At 44.5% G+C, this 17,487-nt stretch overlaps 1 protein-coding gene and 3 non-coding genes across 4 annotated transcripts; all 4 read right to left on the bottom strand.

Moving 5' to 3' along the window:
- Positions 1–13,892: 13,892 nt before the first annotated feature.
- Positions 13,893–16,905, bottom strand: RPS12 (ribosomal protein S12). The gene is made up of 6 exons (XM_014856137.3): positions 16,582–16,905; positions 16,413–16,463; positions 16,141–16,257; positions 14,960–15,062; positions 14,401–14,502; positions 13,893–13,982 (listed from the first exon to the last, which is right to left on the bottom strand). Exons 2-6 carry the CDS (start codon positions 16,424–16,426, stop codon positions 13,920–13,922), a joined length of 399 nt encoding a protein of 132 aa, XP_014711623.1. The 5' UTR covers positions 16,427–16,463; positions 16,582–16,905; the 3' UTR covers positions 13,893–13,919.
- LOC123279751 (small nucleolar RNA SNORA33) lies at positions 14,112–14,241 on the bottom strand. The gene has a single exon (XR_006518013.1). It is a non-coding gene; the product is annotated as a small nucleolar RNA SNORA33 (small nucleolar RNA).
- LOC123279756 (small nucleolar RNA SNORD100) lies at positions 14,584–14,660 on the bottom strand. Its single transcript, XR_006518017.1, has one exon. It is a non-coding gene; the product is annotated as a small nucleolar RNA SNORD100 (small nucleolar RNA).
- LOC123279748 (small nucleolar RNA SNORD101) lies at positions 15,837–15,909 on the bottom strand. Its single transcript, XR_006518010.1, has one exon. It is a non-coding gene; the product is annotated as a small nucleolar RNA SNORD101 (small nucleolar RNA).
- Positions 16,906–17,487: the final 582 nt, after the last annotated feature.

Raw genomic sequence — 17,487 nt, 5'->3', positions numbered from 1 at the left:
GCTCATGAACACAGTTCATTCAGGTCAGTCTCTCCACAAACTGGGATGATGGTGTAAAATGGATGTAGAGAGACAAATAGGAAGGACTGAGCACCAGTGCGAGATGATGCTGAGATCGGAAGGGAAAATGGTGCTAGCATTTTCCTGATGCTCACCTATCACCTTCCTTCTTTTTTTCTTTCTGAAAAACTATAACTCCCAGTTCAGTTGGCAGTCACCATCCATCATGGAACAACTGTTCCTGCAGGTTTCTATCTTCTATTAAACTCCTTCTCCTTGAAGAGGACACAGCCCATCTTGTTAATTGGATCAGGCCCCATTAACACAAAGCTTTTACAGGCAACAGATTTCCCTGGGAACCGCACAGGGTATTTATTCAACTTAAAACTGACTAAAATATCACTACTCACAGTTTACTTGCCACTTCCTGATACAGGAAATTTTTCCTAAGGTTTTTTCTTCCCAAAGCTCCAACGTGGTGTCATCTTGCTTCTCTGAACACTATGTTTCTAACCTCTTAATTCTTGGACCACAAAAAGCCCTTCCTGCTCAGTCACTACAGTGGGCATCTAGTGCCTTGTCTAGTCAGTGGAGCATCCTCATGTTCTCTGGGGGAAATGTGCCTCTCCACGTTGGAAGGGGGAGTTGGAGGTAGCTGCCATCTTTTTAGAGATCTCACCTCTCTGGCCACAGGGATTTGTCTCAGGGTGAGGAAGTGACCCAAGCTGGCCCAGCCATGCTGCTCCACCCCTCCAACTAGTCCCCTGACCCAAGAGGGCTCATCAAAGTCTTTCCCTGGAATTTCTGAACTTGGGACCAGAAAGACTAACACAGTAACTTCACGGTCATCAGTGTGTTGAACTGAGCCTGCGTTCCTGGTGGCCCTCATGTCAGCCATCAGCGAGGTGTCCGATACAAGGGAATGAGGCCTTCCTTAGTCCCTTGCTCTCACCACGCTTCCACCCACAGGAAGGTGTATTTCCCTTTGCCTGGAAGGATCTTCTCTCCTCTTGGCGTATTCAGCTTCTCCTCCTCTTCTTCCCTATCTTGCTTCGAGAATTACTTCTTCAGGAAGTCCTCCCTGACCTCCCCTTTTATAAAAAAATGAAAATCAAATTTTAGCATAGGGAGACATCTAATACACAAACAAGTAATTTAAATATACGGTGTCAGATGGCAATGAGTGGTACAGAGACAAATTAAGGAAGGAAGTGGAGAAGACACAAAGGAGTCCTAATATGGGGAAGGGTATAGGGTGATCAACAGAATTCCTTCACGATAAGGTGTCATCTGAGCGGAAACCTGAGGGAGATGAAAGAGTGGGGTATGCGAATGCATCCAGGAGGACCATGCCATGCAGAGAGGACAGCAAGTGCTAAGGTCCTGAGGCAGGAGTATGCTTGGTACTGTCAAAGGACAGCAAGGAGGCCAGGTGGCTAAAGCAAAATGGATGAGGAAAGAAAATAGGAGAAAGATCCTGGAAGGACAGACTCAGATGACATGCAGCCTTGTACGTCATTGTAAGGACTGGCTTTTACTCTGAGTGACATGGAAATCCACTAGAGAATTTGAGCAGAGGAGTAAAATGATTTAATTTAAATTTTCAAACACTCACTATGGCTGCTACTTGGGAGAAGAGACTGCTGACGTCACAGGGACACTGGTTACAGAGCTGCTGCAGCCATCCAGGTGGGAGATGACAGCAACTTAGACCAGAATGGAAGCAACAAGGTGGTAAGAGACCATCAGACATTGACTCTATCTTGAAGGTAGAAACAACAGGATTTGCTTACAGAGTTGAATGTGGAGTATAAAAGAAAGGGAAGAGGCAAGGATGACTCCCAACTTTTTAGCCTGAGCAACTAAGAGCATAGAGTTATCATTTCCTGCAATGGGGAGGAATCAGGAGTGGAGTGAGTTTTTTGGAGGAAAGATTAGAAGTTTGGTTAGAGAAGCCTGTTAGACATCCAAGTGCAGATGTCAAGTGAGCAGTTGGGTCTATGCACTTGGAGTTCAGGGGAAAGGTCTGTGATGGAGATATAAATTTGGAAGCCTTCCACATATATGTGGATGAGACCACCAACAGAGCGAGTGTGGTTAGAGACAAGCTCCAGGGAATGAAACCTGAGTTCTCCAATATTTAAGTCAGAGAGAGGATGAAGAATTGGTAACGTAGACAGAGAAGGAGGAGGTAGGCAAGCAGCCGCAAAACAGAAGACAAGTAAAGAAATTTTTTCACAGGGAAGGGAGCAATCCACTATCAAATGCCACTGATAAGTCGAGAAAGTTAAGGACTGAAAATTGACTGTTAAATTTAATAACATGTAATTCACCAGTGACCTTGACAATAGTTTCAGAGGCATTTTGAGTGAATACTTGATTAGAGTGGTTTCAAGATGAGCAGGAAGTAGAACTGAAGGCAGGGAGTATAAACACTCTTTGGGGGAGTTTTGCTGTAAATGGGAATTGAGAAATGTGGACAACAGCTGAAGGGGAGATGGCATCAAATGCTTTGCCCATTCACTCCGTCACTCTCCTGGATGTCTCCTCTCACCTCAAATCTCCATCACCTCCTTCCTCATCCTGATCCTGGTTGGTGACCTCATTTCCTTATCTCACTGAAAGAAAGTAGACACAATCAGAAAGGAACATCAATTGGCCACCACGACTTCTAACCTCCTACCTGCATCCTATATAGTCAACATGAAGCCAGTTGGTCTGGTTGCATGCTTTTCTGCAATGGTACTCAGCTGTGTGCATGCAGGAATGGACCAGGAGAAGTATTGTACTAACCAGGTTGGGGTTTTGCTAGGTGAGGATGATGAAGGGTGCTGGGAACAAAGATAAAATAATTATAAAATTAAAACTGATACATTGCACTCTCTGTGAGCATGAGAACTGCCCTACTGTCAAGATCAGGGCCCTGCCAGTCCAATAGAATGGCTCAATCAAGGCAAAGACGCCAAGACGGCAGCTGCTCACATTAGCTTCAAAGTTCAGAGATTTACTCAAAACATGCAGCTTCCCTTGACTATCCATTCTACATCTTGCCTCTACATTTATCCAAGCTTACTCTTTTCAGCCTATTTCACCCCTTGTAGTAACTTGTTATCAACATACTGAAGTAAACTAGCTTTCTGTATTATTTAATTCTTTCATAGATTAGCCTAAATTATAATGGGAAAAAGACTGTTTTTGTTCAATCTGTAGCATACGTGATCCCTGTCATAGTATTCAACTGTCATCTTTCCAGAATAAAAAGCCTCCATTTTAGCCTCATCATAGTTGACAGTGCTTGCATCCCCAATATACACAACATGACCACAGTTATATTCATGTCCTCATTTTTTTAAGCACCTTTTGAACAAAACATCCTATTAGGCATTGGAGAAAGCATATAAAGAGAATGTTCCCTACCTTCAAGAAGTTCTTAATCAGGTATGCAATCTATAAGCTGGTACAGACAGTGCAAATGAGGGGCTGGAGGGGGTGAGCAGGGACTGGCGGAGAAGAATGCAGGATGAGGGACAAGATAATCTGACCTCTGTTCACAAACCTAAATTGTAGTTGAAAGAAAATACAAAAGATCAAATCTGAAAGAGTTTTCTAGGCAGAAGGCCTAGTTTTGGAAATATTTAAACCCATTTATTTCCTTAGATGACAAAAATTTCTACAGAAACAAAAAGTAACACATTGTGTTAAACTTCCAGTATGTAAGTGGTGTGCAAAACTGAATGTCCTGTTTGGGAAATGCTGTTCAGAGTAACGACTCTAAACGTCTACAGCCAATGCTGTTAACGTGCATGCTGTCTGTGGAGGCACAAAGCCACAGTCGAGAGCTGAAGCCAAGAGCAGGCGTCTGAACAGACGTAAACTCCCATTGGGCAGAACAGTTTCCTACAATCTTTCTAAAGAATCTTTAGAACAGCTTCTATGAAACCCTCAGGACTGGGACCCTAATAAAGTCTATGGCCTATGAAAGCCATTTATAAAACTTTTCTGAGAAGGTTACACAAATATACTGTCTCAAGCACCATGTAACTAAAAGTTATAAGCTATTCCTTGGAGGATATCCGAGTTTTTAACAGATCTTAAAACTATCTTTATAAAGGTTCGAGCTTTGCAAAGAAAAAGTAATCTGTATTTTATATATTTATACATATTTAAATCTACTGTGATAATTCTGCATCATGATCATAATAACCACTACGATTTATGTTCTGGACACTGGGCTGAGCACTTTAGACATATTATCTCAGTTAATCTCCACAAAAAAACCTCTAAGACAGTATTAGTATTCCTATTTTAGAGAAAAAGAATTGTAATTTATATAAGCTAAATGACTTCTCTAGGGTCTCACAATCACTAACTGGCAGAGCTAGGATTCATACCCTCCGTGGGTGTGGGCTGAACAACACTATATATACATATATATATTTAAGCCATTGCATTCCCCTCTCTGAGTTAATGCTTTCCAAATGGATTGGTACGCACACCATAACAACCTTTACTAACCAATCTGATGCCCGGCGGTTGGCCCTACAAACACACCAAAACTCTCTGTCAAATCCCACTTTAAAGTCCTTAGTATGTCAAAAGGGATGAAAATTAATACCAGCGTCTTTGTTCACAATTTAGTGAGGAGATCCAGCATATTGAAAAAGAAAGGTGAAACAGCATTTAAAATCAGATCTTCCTTTCTTCTGTTTAGGAGGCCAGCGTAAACCTCTGACTGCATTATGATTAAACATCTATGGTTTTCATTATTTCTGATACAGTAACCCAGGCAGTGATATAAGCTGCCAATTGGTAGACTACATTTCACGTTCACCTTTGGGTCTCTGGGGAACCCATAATAGTTGTATTTATGTATTCATTAACTTAGGATTTTAATGGAAAAAGAGTTAGCATATTAATAAAATGTTCTGGTTAGTACACACAAGTCAAACTTATGCCATTATGGAGGGGTTGCTTTCTCAAAATAGAAAAATAAAAAATAAAAAAGTAATCATTGCCCAAGCATATCATATGCACGCATGAGAAAATTAAAGCTCAAAGGTTAATGAAAATGAGCAATAGAAATCCATATTTTAAAGGTAGGGTTTTGGGAAATAGCTCCTGAACAAGATTTCTAAGAATACAGAATTTTAAAACCAAAGGAAAGGCTGGAACGCAACTCTCCAATTTAACATAATCTATTGAATCTTTTCCTTTTTAACCAGGGTAAAGACCGAACATAGGTAGCAAGAAAACTTGCCTTTTTAGATCTTCATTTTCTCCTCTTTTTTCATAAATCCATTAAATGTTGATTTTCCAGGTACTCTTCAAATAGCTGGTTACATTTTCTAAAGGAAGATAAGAAAGAATATTACAAGTTCTTTACACACATAACATATGTAAGTTTGTTTGCATATATATATATTTTAAAGTATTTCAGCAAAATAGATCCAGGTTGCACATGAGGGGTTTGTATGTCTTGGAAGTTGCCTCCTCAAGGAGAGGTACAAATTGAATACTAAAAGGAAGCTGAGGCCTTGAGACCTTGAGGCCCCTGCATTTACCAGTCTAACCTTTTCTCTCCTATCCTAACAGTGTAGCAAAACGGACAGGAGTAATCCAGGTGCACGTATGTCTTTTTATTGCTCTGAGATCAAGCCTCCATATTCATTATTATTAAAATCTGTTTAGAAATTCGAGAAGAAATAAAGAAGATGAGTGTCTAGTGTTCTTAGAAAATTGCTACTCCATAAAAAAAGTAGAGATTAACAATCCCACAGCTGTAAAGGCAAGTTCTTTGTTAGGCATGTACAGCTTTCTAAATCCCATAAAAATCTCAACATCTGACCCATTTCATTTTTACAAGGAAAGGGGCTGTTACACTGGAAAATATGCGTAAACATCTGCAGCATTCAGAGGCATTCCCCAGCTTGACTTCACATTTGTTTCCTACGCATCCTGCTCGGGAGACACACTGCGCACCTGCTGCTGTAACTCTGCTCCCCACCAGCTCCCAGCCTTCTCTTTGAAGAAGGGATCAGGCGCAGGGTCTTTCCAATGGCTGAAGCAATGCTGCCATCTCCTGTTGGCTGCACAGAATGTGATGAGGTCACCGTTGAAAGGAGTGCGGAGAAGTGGAATGGACAAAGCTACGAACTAGAGACTGTTGGCTCTTTCATACATTTTTTTAGCCAATAGATTAAAACTAATTTTATTCAAAATGGCACTGCCATAATAATTTTGTTTTAAACTTGATATGTTTTAGATTGAAGTTATTCTGGAGAAGTTTTGTAATCTTTATCTAAACAGAAAATTGGTAGTTCTCCTGATTTTTCTGAATAGTTTTCATATGATCTAGATTTCAATGACCTATTTTGTACAATGTAAATATAAATAAAACATTTTTAAAACATTACAAGTAAAAATCATATACATTGAAATGTAATATTAACTAAAGTGTTCTCAGGAAATTGATTTCTCTCCAACAATTCCAAATTTAGAAGACGGCGCTTGGAATTTTGCTAATGACAACAGACATCACGGTCCCATTGTAGAATTCTACCAAAGCACAGACACAAGAGAATAAATAAAGGCACTTTTCAAAAGTTTTTTCATCTCTAAATTTCAGGATCTGAAAACTATCCTCCAGAGAGTTCCATGTCTCCAAAAAACAGTTTTTCCTCTGCTCTTGTCATTACCGTACTGCTTCTGCAAATTAAAACCAATTGATTTACTTTCTTTAATGGCAAGGCAAGCTTCTCTCTCTCTCCCTCTCCACCCCCACTCCCCTCCCCCTTACTCTCTCTTCGAGTCCACCGCCCCGACTCAGAAATAAAGCTTGCTTTCAAAACGTGACCTTCATTTGCCACAAATAAACCGAACCCTTCCTTTAAAATTGTCCTGATGCTGGAGGGTGCTGGGATTACTGGTCAGGCAGGTTTCTGCTTCATCAAAGGTCCTGCTGTTGCCCACTGCCCTGCTAGGACAGGAGAACCGCGCTCAGCAGGTTTACTGCAACACCGAAGTTTCTTTGAAGACCAGCTCATTTCTCACCTGTTTCATTTTTACTGCCACTCAACAGGATAGTTTCAACTGTAACTGAAGCTTCGCTACACCTCCATCTGCCTGCATCCTGAGACTGGCACTCCAGATGGCAGCAGTGCAGCCTGGGAGGCTCGCCTGAGGTGCACGTGGTGCACCTGACAAGACCAGGTGATACAGCAAGGTAACTACAAGTATGATTTTTATTCTTTGATCTCGGTTATGTAAAAATCGAAAAGATTTAACGTACATTGTTTCTTTTCCGCATAGGGCTCCAAATTCCACTCCTGCCCTTTAGCACCGTCCACGTTATCATTTTCATGTTTATTTTAGAGTAAAATTTCTGGACTCTCTACATGACAGAAATTTGGAATATAAAATTGTGAGCTGGATGATTTTATTTCAAAATTCAGCTTGTGGGTGGGAGTAGAAAAGGGTTGAATGTGTTCTTAAAAATTACACACATACTCCCTCCTGAAATAATGGTCCTGCATCACTTTATGGTCCACGTGTGGGTGAGCACCTTCCAGAAAGGCACACCAGGCACCCATTTAGCAAAACATCTGCTGAACCCTGGAACTCACCCAGTAGATCCAGCATCGAATCTGAAAGAGAAGACAGGGTTTTAAATTTGTACCATTTTGCATGTTAATGTTTTATTTTCCCCTTATGGATCTCATATGTATTTATTTTTTAATGTGCATTTTGCTCCTTTTAACCTGGTAGCAGCCCTGTGAAATATCACAGGCCTTTTAGTCAGTGTTTCTCTAACAAGCCAACCAGGCACAAACAGGATTTTTATATCCGTTTGTAAATTTTGGTTGGGGGCAGTGGAGAGAAGGAAAAATAAAAAGACAAATACTACGTTTGTGTGAGGTTCAGTTCACATCACTCGTACAATAGTGAGCTGTTGGCATATGTCTCCATAAATAGGCTTCAAAAAGAAATTATTGCAGTGTAAAAATAGTTTCCCTGAATTCACGTGCTTTTTACCGTTCCCAGGTCTCAAAATGGCTTTTAAAATTATTTTTTCAGACTCTTAGAGCTATGTGTCGCGTTTGTGATCGGACGTGTTTCTCTGCCCTGCTCTGTGGAGGGGGGTCGGCGGGCAGGGCCCTTGAGACAGCCTGGCACCATTCTAGTCTAAAGGAGCCCCAACTTGAGACATTCACTTTTGTTGCTGGAAAAAAAGGAACATGAGAAATTAAAGTGTCAAAGGAGGCTGAGGAGTTTAAGCCTGAGAAGAAAATCCACAAATTAACTAAGTAAATAAATAAACAGGCCTGCCCAATCTACTCACCCGACAGACAACACCGTGCCTACCACACCAAGCACCGTTCTAGGCACAGAGACCCAGCCTGGGACAAAGCCAGCGCCCCGTGGAGCTACTGTGTGGAGACGGACATCTCCAAAGGACATCCACTGCATGATGCTCTCCAAATCATGCCCATTTTCCCAGAACCAGCCTGCTCGGAAACTTTTTGGTCTGCGGGTAACTCCAGACACATTCTCAAGATAGTGCAAGAGAAAGGGGTCGCACAGAAACACCCAGTCCCCTATTACAGATAAACACCTCTCCCTCCAGGAACGTGCTGTAGAGTTTGGATGTCTCCATTGTATACATAATAACTGCAGTCACCTGGCTGACCACCTCGCGGAGCACCTGACGAAACGACCCCACCAGCTGGGGAGCGTGGATCCTGCAACATCAAGGCAAACAGCAAATGCAAACAAGGTGGTAAGTGGCGCTCAGCAATCCCGGAAGAGCGGGAGGAGAACCCTGTCCGAGGGGAGCCTGCCGTGCCCAGTGCTTCCTATGTCGGCTCTGCCTGCCACAGAGCTCCCTGGCGAGGACCAGCTCTCACTGCCCCCTGCTGGCGAGGTCTGAATTCAGTCTGTTTAAGCTGCTCCGTTTTGTCCAAGGGCTATTTAACCAGACAAGTAAATAAATTCACTTGTTCACAAAGCATAAAAATTTTTAAACTTTTATATAAATAGTACTTAAAATTAACCCCAAGAATGTCCTGTATCATTATTTCATTTCTTTAATTAAAGATATGTTTTCGCACTACAAAAGCAATATGTATTAATTAAAGAAAAACAAATAAGGAAAAGGAAAAGCAAAATGCCCACCTTTCCAGAAACGACCATTAAAACCTTGATGCATATCCTTCCAACCTTTCTTCTCGTTTTTGCTGGCATGTGCCCTTATATCCCTTTATTATTTCCTTTTTTTAAAATTTTTACAAAACGTAGTCCAATTGCGCATTTTGAATATTGCTTTAAAAATATTTATATTAACAAATGTCCTTCCATACCATCCATTTTTATGGCACCATAATATCCCATTATGTAAATATACCACATTTTACCTAATCATCCTTCTTCAACCAACAAAAGTATTACTAACAGCCCGTGATAATATACTGACAGCCAGACCCATTCTTTGATTGGTAATTGGTCAACGTGTTCTCTTAACTAAAGACATTCTGAAGCGGTGTTTTACAATTTTTCTCTCCTTTTGTCATCAAAATGTAAGGTTAACAGGAGCTCCTGGGTTGGCAGGACCACACGGTGGTCAGCAGGGCCTCAGTTTCACATGGGTCACAACCCCACCTAGTTCATGCAGAAGGAGGAAGCTTGAAGGAGATGGAGTTTCTGCCTAGAAAAGCGCTTCTCTGTCCCTTCTCTGACACATTCTCTCCCAAAGCCAACGTGCCGTGGAAATCAAACTAGGAAAGCGGAGAAGATGGTCAGCGAACACGGAACAGAAGAAGAGTGGAGAAAGAGTCTTCAGGGATGTTTCGTGTGAACTCGGAGAAAGCTCAGGAAATCGACCCTTGAGCTAGGAACCCCTCCTCCCTCCTGTCCAGGCCGGAGCCCGACTGTAAGCGGCGCTAATCAGCAGGTGTGACCAGGAGCCGCGGGTTTAGATAAAAAGCTGGCGGAAGCGTCTTGTTTGTGATACGGCAGTTTAACTTTAGAATTTAGGTGTGCTTATGCTATTTGAAGTGTAAGCCATGTTTTTAAAAATGACTCATGATTTATTTTTGGCTGGGGAGCACCGGTCCCAGTCCTTCTGGACACTCGGATGTGTTAACATTTATGTGGCCAAGTCCCAAATATCTGATCACCCTCTGTAAGGTTAATCTTCAACTTTGATCTTGACGACCCATCTGCCCCAGCACCAGACCACCAGCAATGAGTCAGACTTCACCCAACGGGGTCTCTTCCGGAGGATGGGAGAGCCCGATGGCCTCTCTGGGGCACTGCTAGTCCAGCCATGATGCCTCCACTGCTCTTGCCGGAGCTGACTGCGGGCAAGTCCGTTCTGACTGGTGGACTGAGCTTTCTCAGGATCCCAGCTGGGAGGACAACGCCCCACCCCTCAGCCTGCTCCATCCTCAGCTCGGAGTGGTGAGAGCTGGGATCTTCTTTCCCCTCCTTGGCTAGATTTTCCCTTCCTCCTCTATGGGTCTCAGGAGTGCGGGAAGAGGAACAAAAAGCTTGCTTGTGCTTAACATACTCCTCTAGCCTGATGCTAATCACACTCATCTAAAAATAAAAAAAATTCAAGCTCCATTTTAAGGGCTAGATTACTCTTTAGTAAAGACTAATAGATGTTTCCACACTTTTCTAGGGTTTACCACCACCTCTGCCTACATAACGGTGCCTTTGCCTCAAAGATCCAGTTAAAAATGTTAAATCCTTGTTTTTAATATACACCAACGTAAGACAGCCTTTACAAAACTTTTTTTGAGGAAGGTTAGCCCTGAGCTAACATCTGCTGCCAATCCTCCTTTTTGGTGAGGAAGACTGGCCCTGAATTAACATCCCGTCCCCATCTTCCTCTACTTTATATGTCAGACCCCTGCCACAGCATGGCTTCATATGTGGTGCGTAGGTCTGTGTCCCAGATCCAAAGTGGCGAACCCTGGGCTGCCAAAGCATAGCATGTGGACTTAACCACTACACCACCAGGCCAGCCCTTACACAACTTTTCAACGGATGTCCTGGCTCATTTTTTCAAGCATTTGAAGTGGCTTACCAAAAAATACAAATAGAAATTTTAATAAAATCAGGAGTAGGCAAAAATTAAAAAGTGCAACAGTTAAGGACAGAAAGAAAACGACATATTTGGCTTGGAGGTTTCTCATAGCCAAAGTGAACAGAGATGCTGCACGAGTTCTCTTCGTCCATGGGAGCAAGAAAACAATTAGCAAGTGCCTGGCTCAGATATCTGTTCGGGGTACATGACAGACATCCTCAACGATGCTGAGTGCCTGCGACAACTGGTTCCAAATAACAATGATTTTCCCCAGTAAAAAATGAAGACATCTGCTTCTGCCCGGGCACTTTTGGCACGCACGGGCCTCCTCATGAATCCCATTGTAAGATGTACACACATCACAACTCCAGGCTAAAGTTACATTTGAGCTAAGTTTGAGGGACGAGTATAAGACTGCCAGCTAGAGGAAAGAAAAAGGTATTTGAGGCAGGAGCAGAATGAGCTGACAGATGCCCTCAGGAAGAGACGGGTAAGATCGCTTTATTTACTACTATGACTCCGAGTGGTGTGGACGCCTAACTTAAGCGAGCAGTGACCGCATGAAAACCAGTTGGGAGGCTGCTGCTATCACTTGGAGGAGTCCCTGATGGCCGCTTAAGACAAGGTAGAGGCAGCTGAGGACGTCCCAGGCCTCTGGGCTGGGAAACTGGAAGGACCACATAATGGACGTGACCACGTGGTGCAGAGCCTGGTATACACTCCACGTTCAATAGCTTTTCTTTCCTCTGACCAGACACGTTTTGAGAGCGCGCTCACTTTGAGGCACACAAACTTCCAGGTGCAGGCAGGTGTCCACGGGTACAGTGTAGCGCACTTAGTCCAGAGCTGACAAAAGACGGAGCAGACGTGGAAAGCACAGGAATCCAGAGCAGAGAAGCCATGGGAATGGGAGAATGTTCCTAGAAGGCTGTAGAAAAGAACAGGAAACCACTGCCTGAAGGGCAGGACTATTAGTGGAAAAGGCAGGAGAAACAGCAGGAACCGAGGAGGAAAAGCATGGCAAAGGCCCAAGTGCGGACCAAAAAATCTTATTTTTCTAAAAAATGCCAGCAAGGTCAAGAGAAATGGCTGTGAAGAAGCTATTGGATTTGACCATAAATAGGCATTGGTAACCATATTAACGTTTTAGCAGAGTAGTGGGGACAAAGGCCAGAACAGATTCAAGATGAACGAAATGTTTTAGCAGACTAGTGGGGACAAATGCCGGAACAGATTCAAGATGAAGAGGCTATCTTGAGAAGTAGGACTTTGAGCACTGGACAGAAGGTAGCATTCAGGGCAGGAGAGCACAGCTAGAGTCAAGGGTAGGACATTCTTTTAAGAGATATAAGTATGTTTTGCAGCTTGAGGTGACAGTGGATTTGGAAATATCAAAAAACCAATGCTGGTGCAATTCCAAGTCAGTGGGAGGAGGCAGTATTCAGTGAACAGATTAGCTGGTTTTCCTAACACTAACCCCAAAAAGGGGCCAGCGAGTGAAAAAACAGAAATGCAGACTGCTGTTAACTGAAGACCAATTTTCTCCAGCCTGAATTATAGCATTTCCCATAAAAGATGAAACATAAAATATATAAGGTATGTTTAAAATGTTTCTTCTATTGCATACAGTTCCAGCAGGGCCAGATATAGAATAGAGTCTCAAAATGTCTGCTGAATAAATGCTGAGACAAGCAAACAAACGACTTTCCTTAGAAAAGCCAAATGGTCCAGGTTGACATTTAACAGCAGCAGCTGGCCCCAGGTCACACCATCTACTGGACCCACTCACATGCTTACAAACCGCCTGGCCCCTCCCTGCACCTCAGTGAGGTTGTGAGCGCAGGACAGCCAGCCTCCAGTCGTATCAAAGCTTTCTACATGTTTATAGGCAGATTTTGGAGGAATGCTTTTAAACCTGTAAATTCCTGAGATGCCAAACAAACCACTAATGATTCAAGTGAGCATTCAGAACCAGATCTGGCTCAAGTTCACAGCTTCACAACACACGCCAGCGACACTACAGCAGGACTGGCAAACTAGGAGACAGTACCTCAGACGCTGATTTCCCAGAAATTCCAAAATTCAGACTTCCTTGCTAACATAGCAACTTGATCCAGGCTTGAAAGTCACGTGCAGCATGTTTCAGTGACAAACAGCACATAGGACCGTGGTCCCACAGGATTAGTAGCAGACAGCCCAGGTGTGTAGCAGACCAGACCATCCAGGTTTGTCTAAGTACTCTGATGTTCACACGTTCAAAACTGCCTAATGACGCATTTCTCAGAACACTTCCCCCATAAGCAAGATAGAACCGTGTGAGAGTCTTAGGGACTCGAGTACACTGAATTGGAGCATTTCTTGCTGCTCTGCCTAACATGTAACTTATGAACTCAATGGACACTCCGACCTTTCCCAATGTCATGTCCACAAGCACTCCTGGACACGATGCGTTTCTAGTGCCCACAGCCTAAATCCAACCTTGCCCCACCTCTGTACTTTCCTACTGACTTGTCCAGCTAGAGGACTCCAACTCATTAACTCTCCCTTGACCAGCCTCAGCCTATTTCTCCAGGTTCTAGGCTAGCCTAGCCATAGTCCTGATATATGCCCGCATCCACAAAACCCTGGGCTGTCACCAATACACTATCCTAAGCCTATCTTTGCTTAGGCCACTGTTTTAATTTCCCACTCTGAAGTTACTTACTGGTTGGGACCAGAAGGGGACAGACAGCATGCTTCCAGTTATTCTGCAATGATTATCTTTTGTCCCTCACCTTATCTTACTGCGTAAATAAAAAATCAGAGATGAGCAAAAGTCAAGTTTTTTATTTGTTCATTTCTTGCATTTAAAGTACTCCTCGATGACATCCTTGGCCTGAGACTCTTTGCCGTAGTCCTAAAAAAAAAAAAAAAAAGTGACTTTTTACTAATATTTAGAAATTCCACTAAGTTCTTAGCACTAGTTATAAAGAGCTTTAAAAAAATTGGCTCATGTCTTATGAGAATGCCTCCCGTCATTACAACTTCTTGTGGCCACTTTCAGGGACCTTAACGACTTCAATGTCGTTAAGGCTCGTAACATGGCTTTACTATTGCCAGCTTGCTCTCAATTTCTGCCAAAACACATTCAGGTAAGCAGATTCATTGGCTGGCTTAACTATGGCTTATTTTCCCTTTCCAGTTTTAAGTCTGTTGAGAATCACTCATTCTCCCCTTTAAGAGGTTCTCATTGACAACTTGGGTTCAGCAGGAGGTTCCGCATGCTTCCCCAGCACACCCTGCATCCCGGAGCCAAGCTCCCTCATCTGACTCACCTTCACCACCACACAACTGCAGCCAACCACCTTGCGGGGTTTTCCCTCCCTGTCGATTTTACACAGGCCTACCCATTCCCCCAGCTTCTTGTTGTCGTCAACCTATTGGGGAATAACAATACAAAAAATTCACCATATTAGCACACATTAATGCTACTGACAATAAATTAAACCCAAAAGGTAGCTGTAGTCAGATAGGGTGACATGGCAGTTTCCTCAAGGCAATTCAGTAGAGGGAGCCAGTTGTCATCATGTACAGCACCAAGACGACCTACACACACTCTAACTTGATTTACCCCATACCAACACCAAAACTAGCACTAAATTCTGCAGGAATAAAATGCTTCTGTAACTAGCTTTAGCACACCCAACAACTTCAAGCTTATGTGATGTTTCACACCCGAAGAAAGGGGTGAGCTCAACACTTTACAGAATTTGCTCTGGTATGACATCACCATGGATGTGTTAATCCAGACTTACGATCCTAAGTGGCCCAACTAGCATTAAGCTAATGCGTCCATTAACAGTTCAGATACATCAGATCGGGCGGGTCACTTACCTTAATCAGGTTGATCTGGTGTTCCGCACAAAGGGCCTCCACCAACTTCACATACATAGGCTCGTCACAGTTGGATGCGAGCACACAAAGATGAGCTTGGCGCCTGAAATGCAAAATCCAACAGTAGGAGCTAAGACTCGAGTCTAAAGCCACTATTCCTGCACCTTACAGGGGAGTTATCCTCGCCTGGGCTACTCTGACGAAACAGCATGAGCACACCCACTGGAAGAGAAAACTGCTTCAGCTTGAAGAGGCTGTTACAGAGCATGTGTTCACTTAACTCTCCTACAGAAACGCTCTGTCTTCTACAACCCCTAAAAATACCAAATTGATAAGGGGGAACTAGTTTAGCAATTTGTGGCCTAAACAAAAACATGCTTTCTTGCAAGCCAGTCTTACACATCCAAGGACTGCTGTTAACGTGAAGCACGAGCTACTCGATTAGTTACCTGCCACAGGCCCAGACACTGTACCTACATCGTGCAGCACTGCTCAGGTACAGACGGTGAAGCACTTCCAGCCAGGAGTGCTGTTTCCACTGGATGCAACTGGCCAGTCCACACCCCAGTGAATTTAACCGACTTAAATTTATCTGGTTCAGAAGTCCTTAAAGTGCATTTAAATTCAGCTCACATAGTTAAAGCATGCAGTTTTGCCAACGTCACCAGCCAGAAACTCAACCAAATATATTCACAAATATTCCATTTACATTCGTTTCTACAGCTACCATACTTACTAAACCATATGAAATTACAGATGCTTGGGCAACAAACGTTAACTTGAAATCCCATTAACTTAACGGTTCAGGTTTGCAAACTACTAACGAGGATCCCCATCTGTTTTCCAGATACCATGAAATGAGCCCCAGAACCTACAGGTTTGTCAGACTATTAAGTTTCACTCATAAAGGGAGTGAAGGGGTATCCGACAATTTAAGTCATCATCCAAACACTGTAGTTTTACTTGGTTGAGAATCAAGTGCTCATCCCACTCCAAACAGAAACCCACCAACTCTAAGCGGGCTACACAGATCTGAATCCTGATACCTTTTCCTAGGTTTCCTGTAGAACCGATGCCATTCAGAACTCGTGTCCTAACACCATGAACGTCACGCTTTCTTCCCTCGGCTGCAGTTTTGTTCCGGTTCCAACAACCCACAGTATTGAGACCGAGACACGTACTTGTCTAGGGCCTTGGCAGCTTCGCGGATCCCACGGGCCAAGCCATCGTGGATGAGAGCGGTCTTCAGCACCTCTTGTAAGGCGGTATTAACGTCCATTACACCTCCAGCAGCGATGCTGTAACCAACAAGGCAGAGCTTCCGTGAGCTCCCGCACCCCACCTGCCGCCCGGGACTCGGCAACCACCGGGGACCCCATCAGGGGCGCGTAGGGCGCCAGGCAGCCTCAGAGCCCGCGCCTCACCCGCACCACGACCCCGGCCCCAGGCTCACCCTTCCTCGGCCATGGCGGTGGGTTACGGGTGGAGCCGAATCTTGAATGCACTGAAACGCAAAAAAGCAAGGCAAAAACACTCCGTTTAGGCCCAGACACTCATGGCCAGCCACAGCCAAAGGCGCCGAGCCACGCACCAGAACCACCCGCTCGCCCGGCTCAACTCACCGCGTGCGCCCGCCTCCGCGCGACTCGGCGGTGGCAGGAAAAGAGGCCGGATGCGCCAGCAGAACCGTATTTAAGGGCGTCCCAGGACCCCTAGGCGCATGTGCACTCCCGGCCATGAAAGAGGTGTCTCTGGCGGTGCCGGGCCCCGAACACGTCTGTTTCCGGATGGAGGCGGTCCTGAGACGAGGGTCCTGCGAGTCTTCGGACGCCGCTCCCGCCCGTCTTTGGCACGCGCAACAGGCACCGACACGGGCAGCCTCGCATCGGCGCTCCCCGCCGGGGACGGGGCCTGCGTAGGCCCGAGTGCTCCTTCTACGGAGCGCAAGAAGGGCCAAACGCCTCGTCCGCGTGGTCCTGCCGCCCCCCGGAACCCTGGCTTTCTCAGAACCCGGGTTTTAACCCTTTCCGCGCCGTATTGTAATTCCTGCCGACACCTCTAGCTGGGCCCTACTCGCTGCACGCTATCTCGCTTCTCAGTCACTCCCTGTGGCCGTGAATGTGCCATTCTGTGGGTGATCCTCATCTGTGTGTGTTTGTGTGTATGAAACGGAAGCCAACACGTGTTCACGACTTGTAAGCGCATCGCAAACTCCGCTTTCCTGCGTAGTGTTAGTAAAGTGGAACCTCAGCCACGTGGCTGGTTCTAAATGAAGGGTTTTGATTTTTCTTTTTTCACGCTGGGCTGTCCCGTGGGTTCGCAATCCCGCGCACCTCGGGATTGACAGGTGCACTTAACACACCTGCAGTGTACCGGCCCCAGGGATGGGCTCTGGGAACAGGAGATGAAAAGGCAGCTTCTAGGAATGCGGCATTATTCCGCCCTCCAGCACTCGCGGAGTCGGGAGTGCAATCCGAAAACCCTAAAACTGATTTTCCCAGGAAGCAACGTTTTGAATTCTGCAGATT

This window comes from Equus asinus, chromosome 24 (genome assembly GCF_041296235.1).
Source record: "Equus asinus isolate D_3611 breed Donkey chromosome 24, EquAss-T2T_v2, whole genome shotgun sequence".
NCBI classification, from domain to species: Eukaryota; Metazoa; Chordata; class Mammalia; order Perissodactyla; family Equidae; genus Equus; species Equus asinus.
Note: the sequence above shows the minus strand (reverse complement) of the source record. Positions and strands in the feature narration are given on the sequence as shown.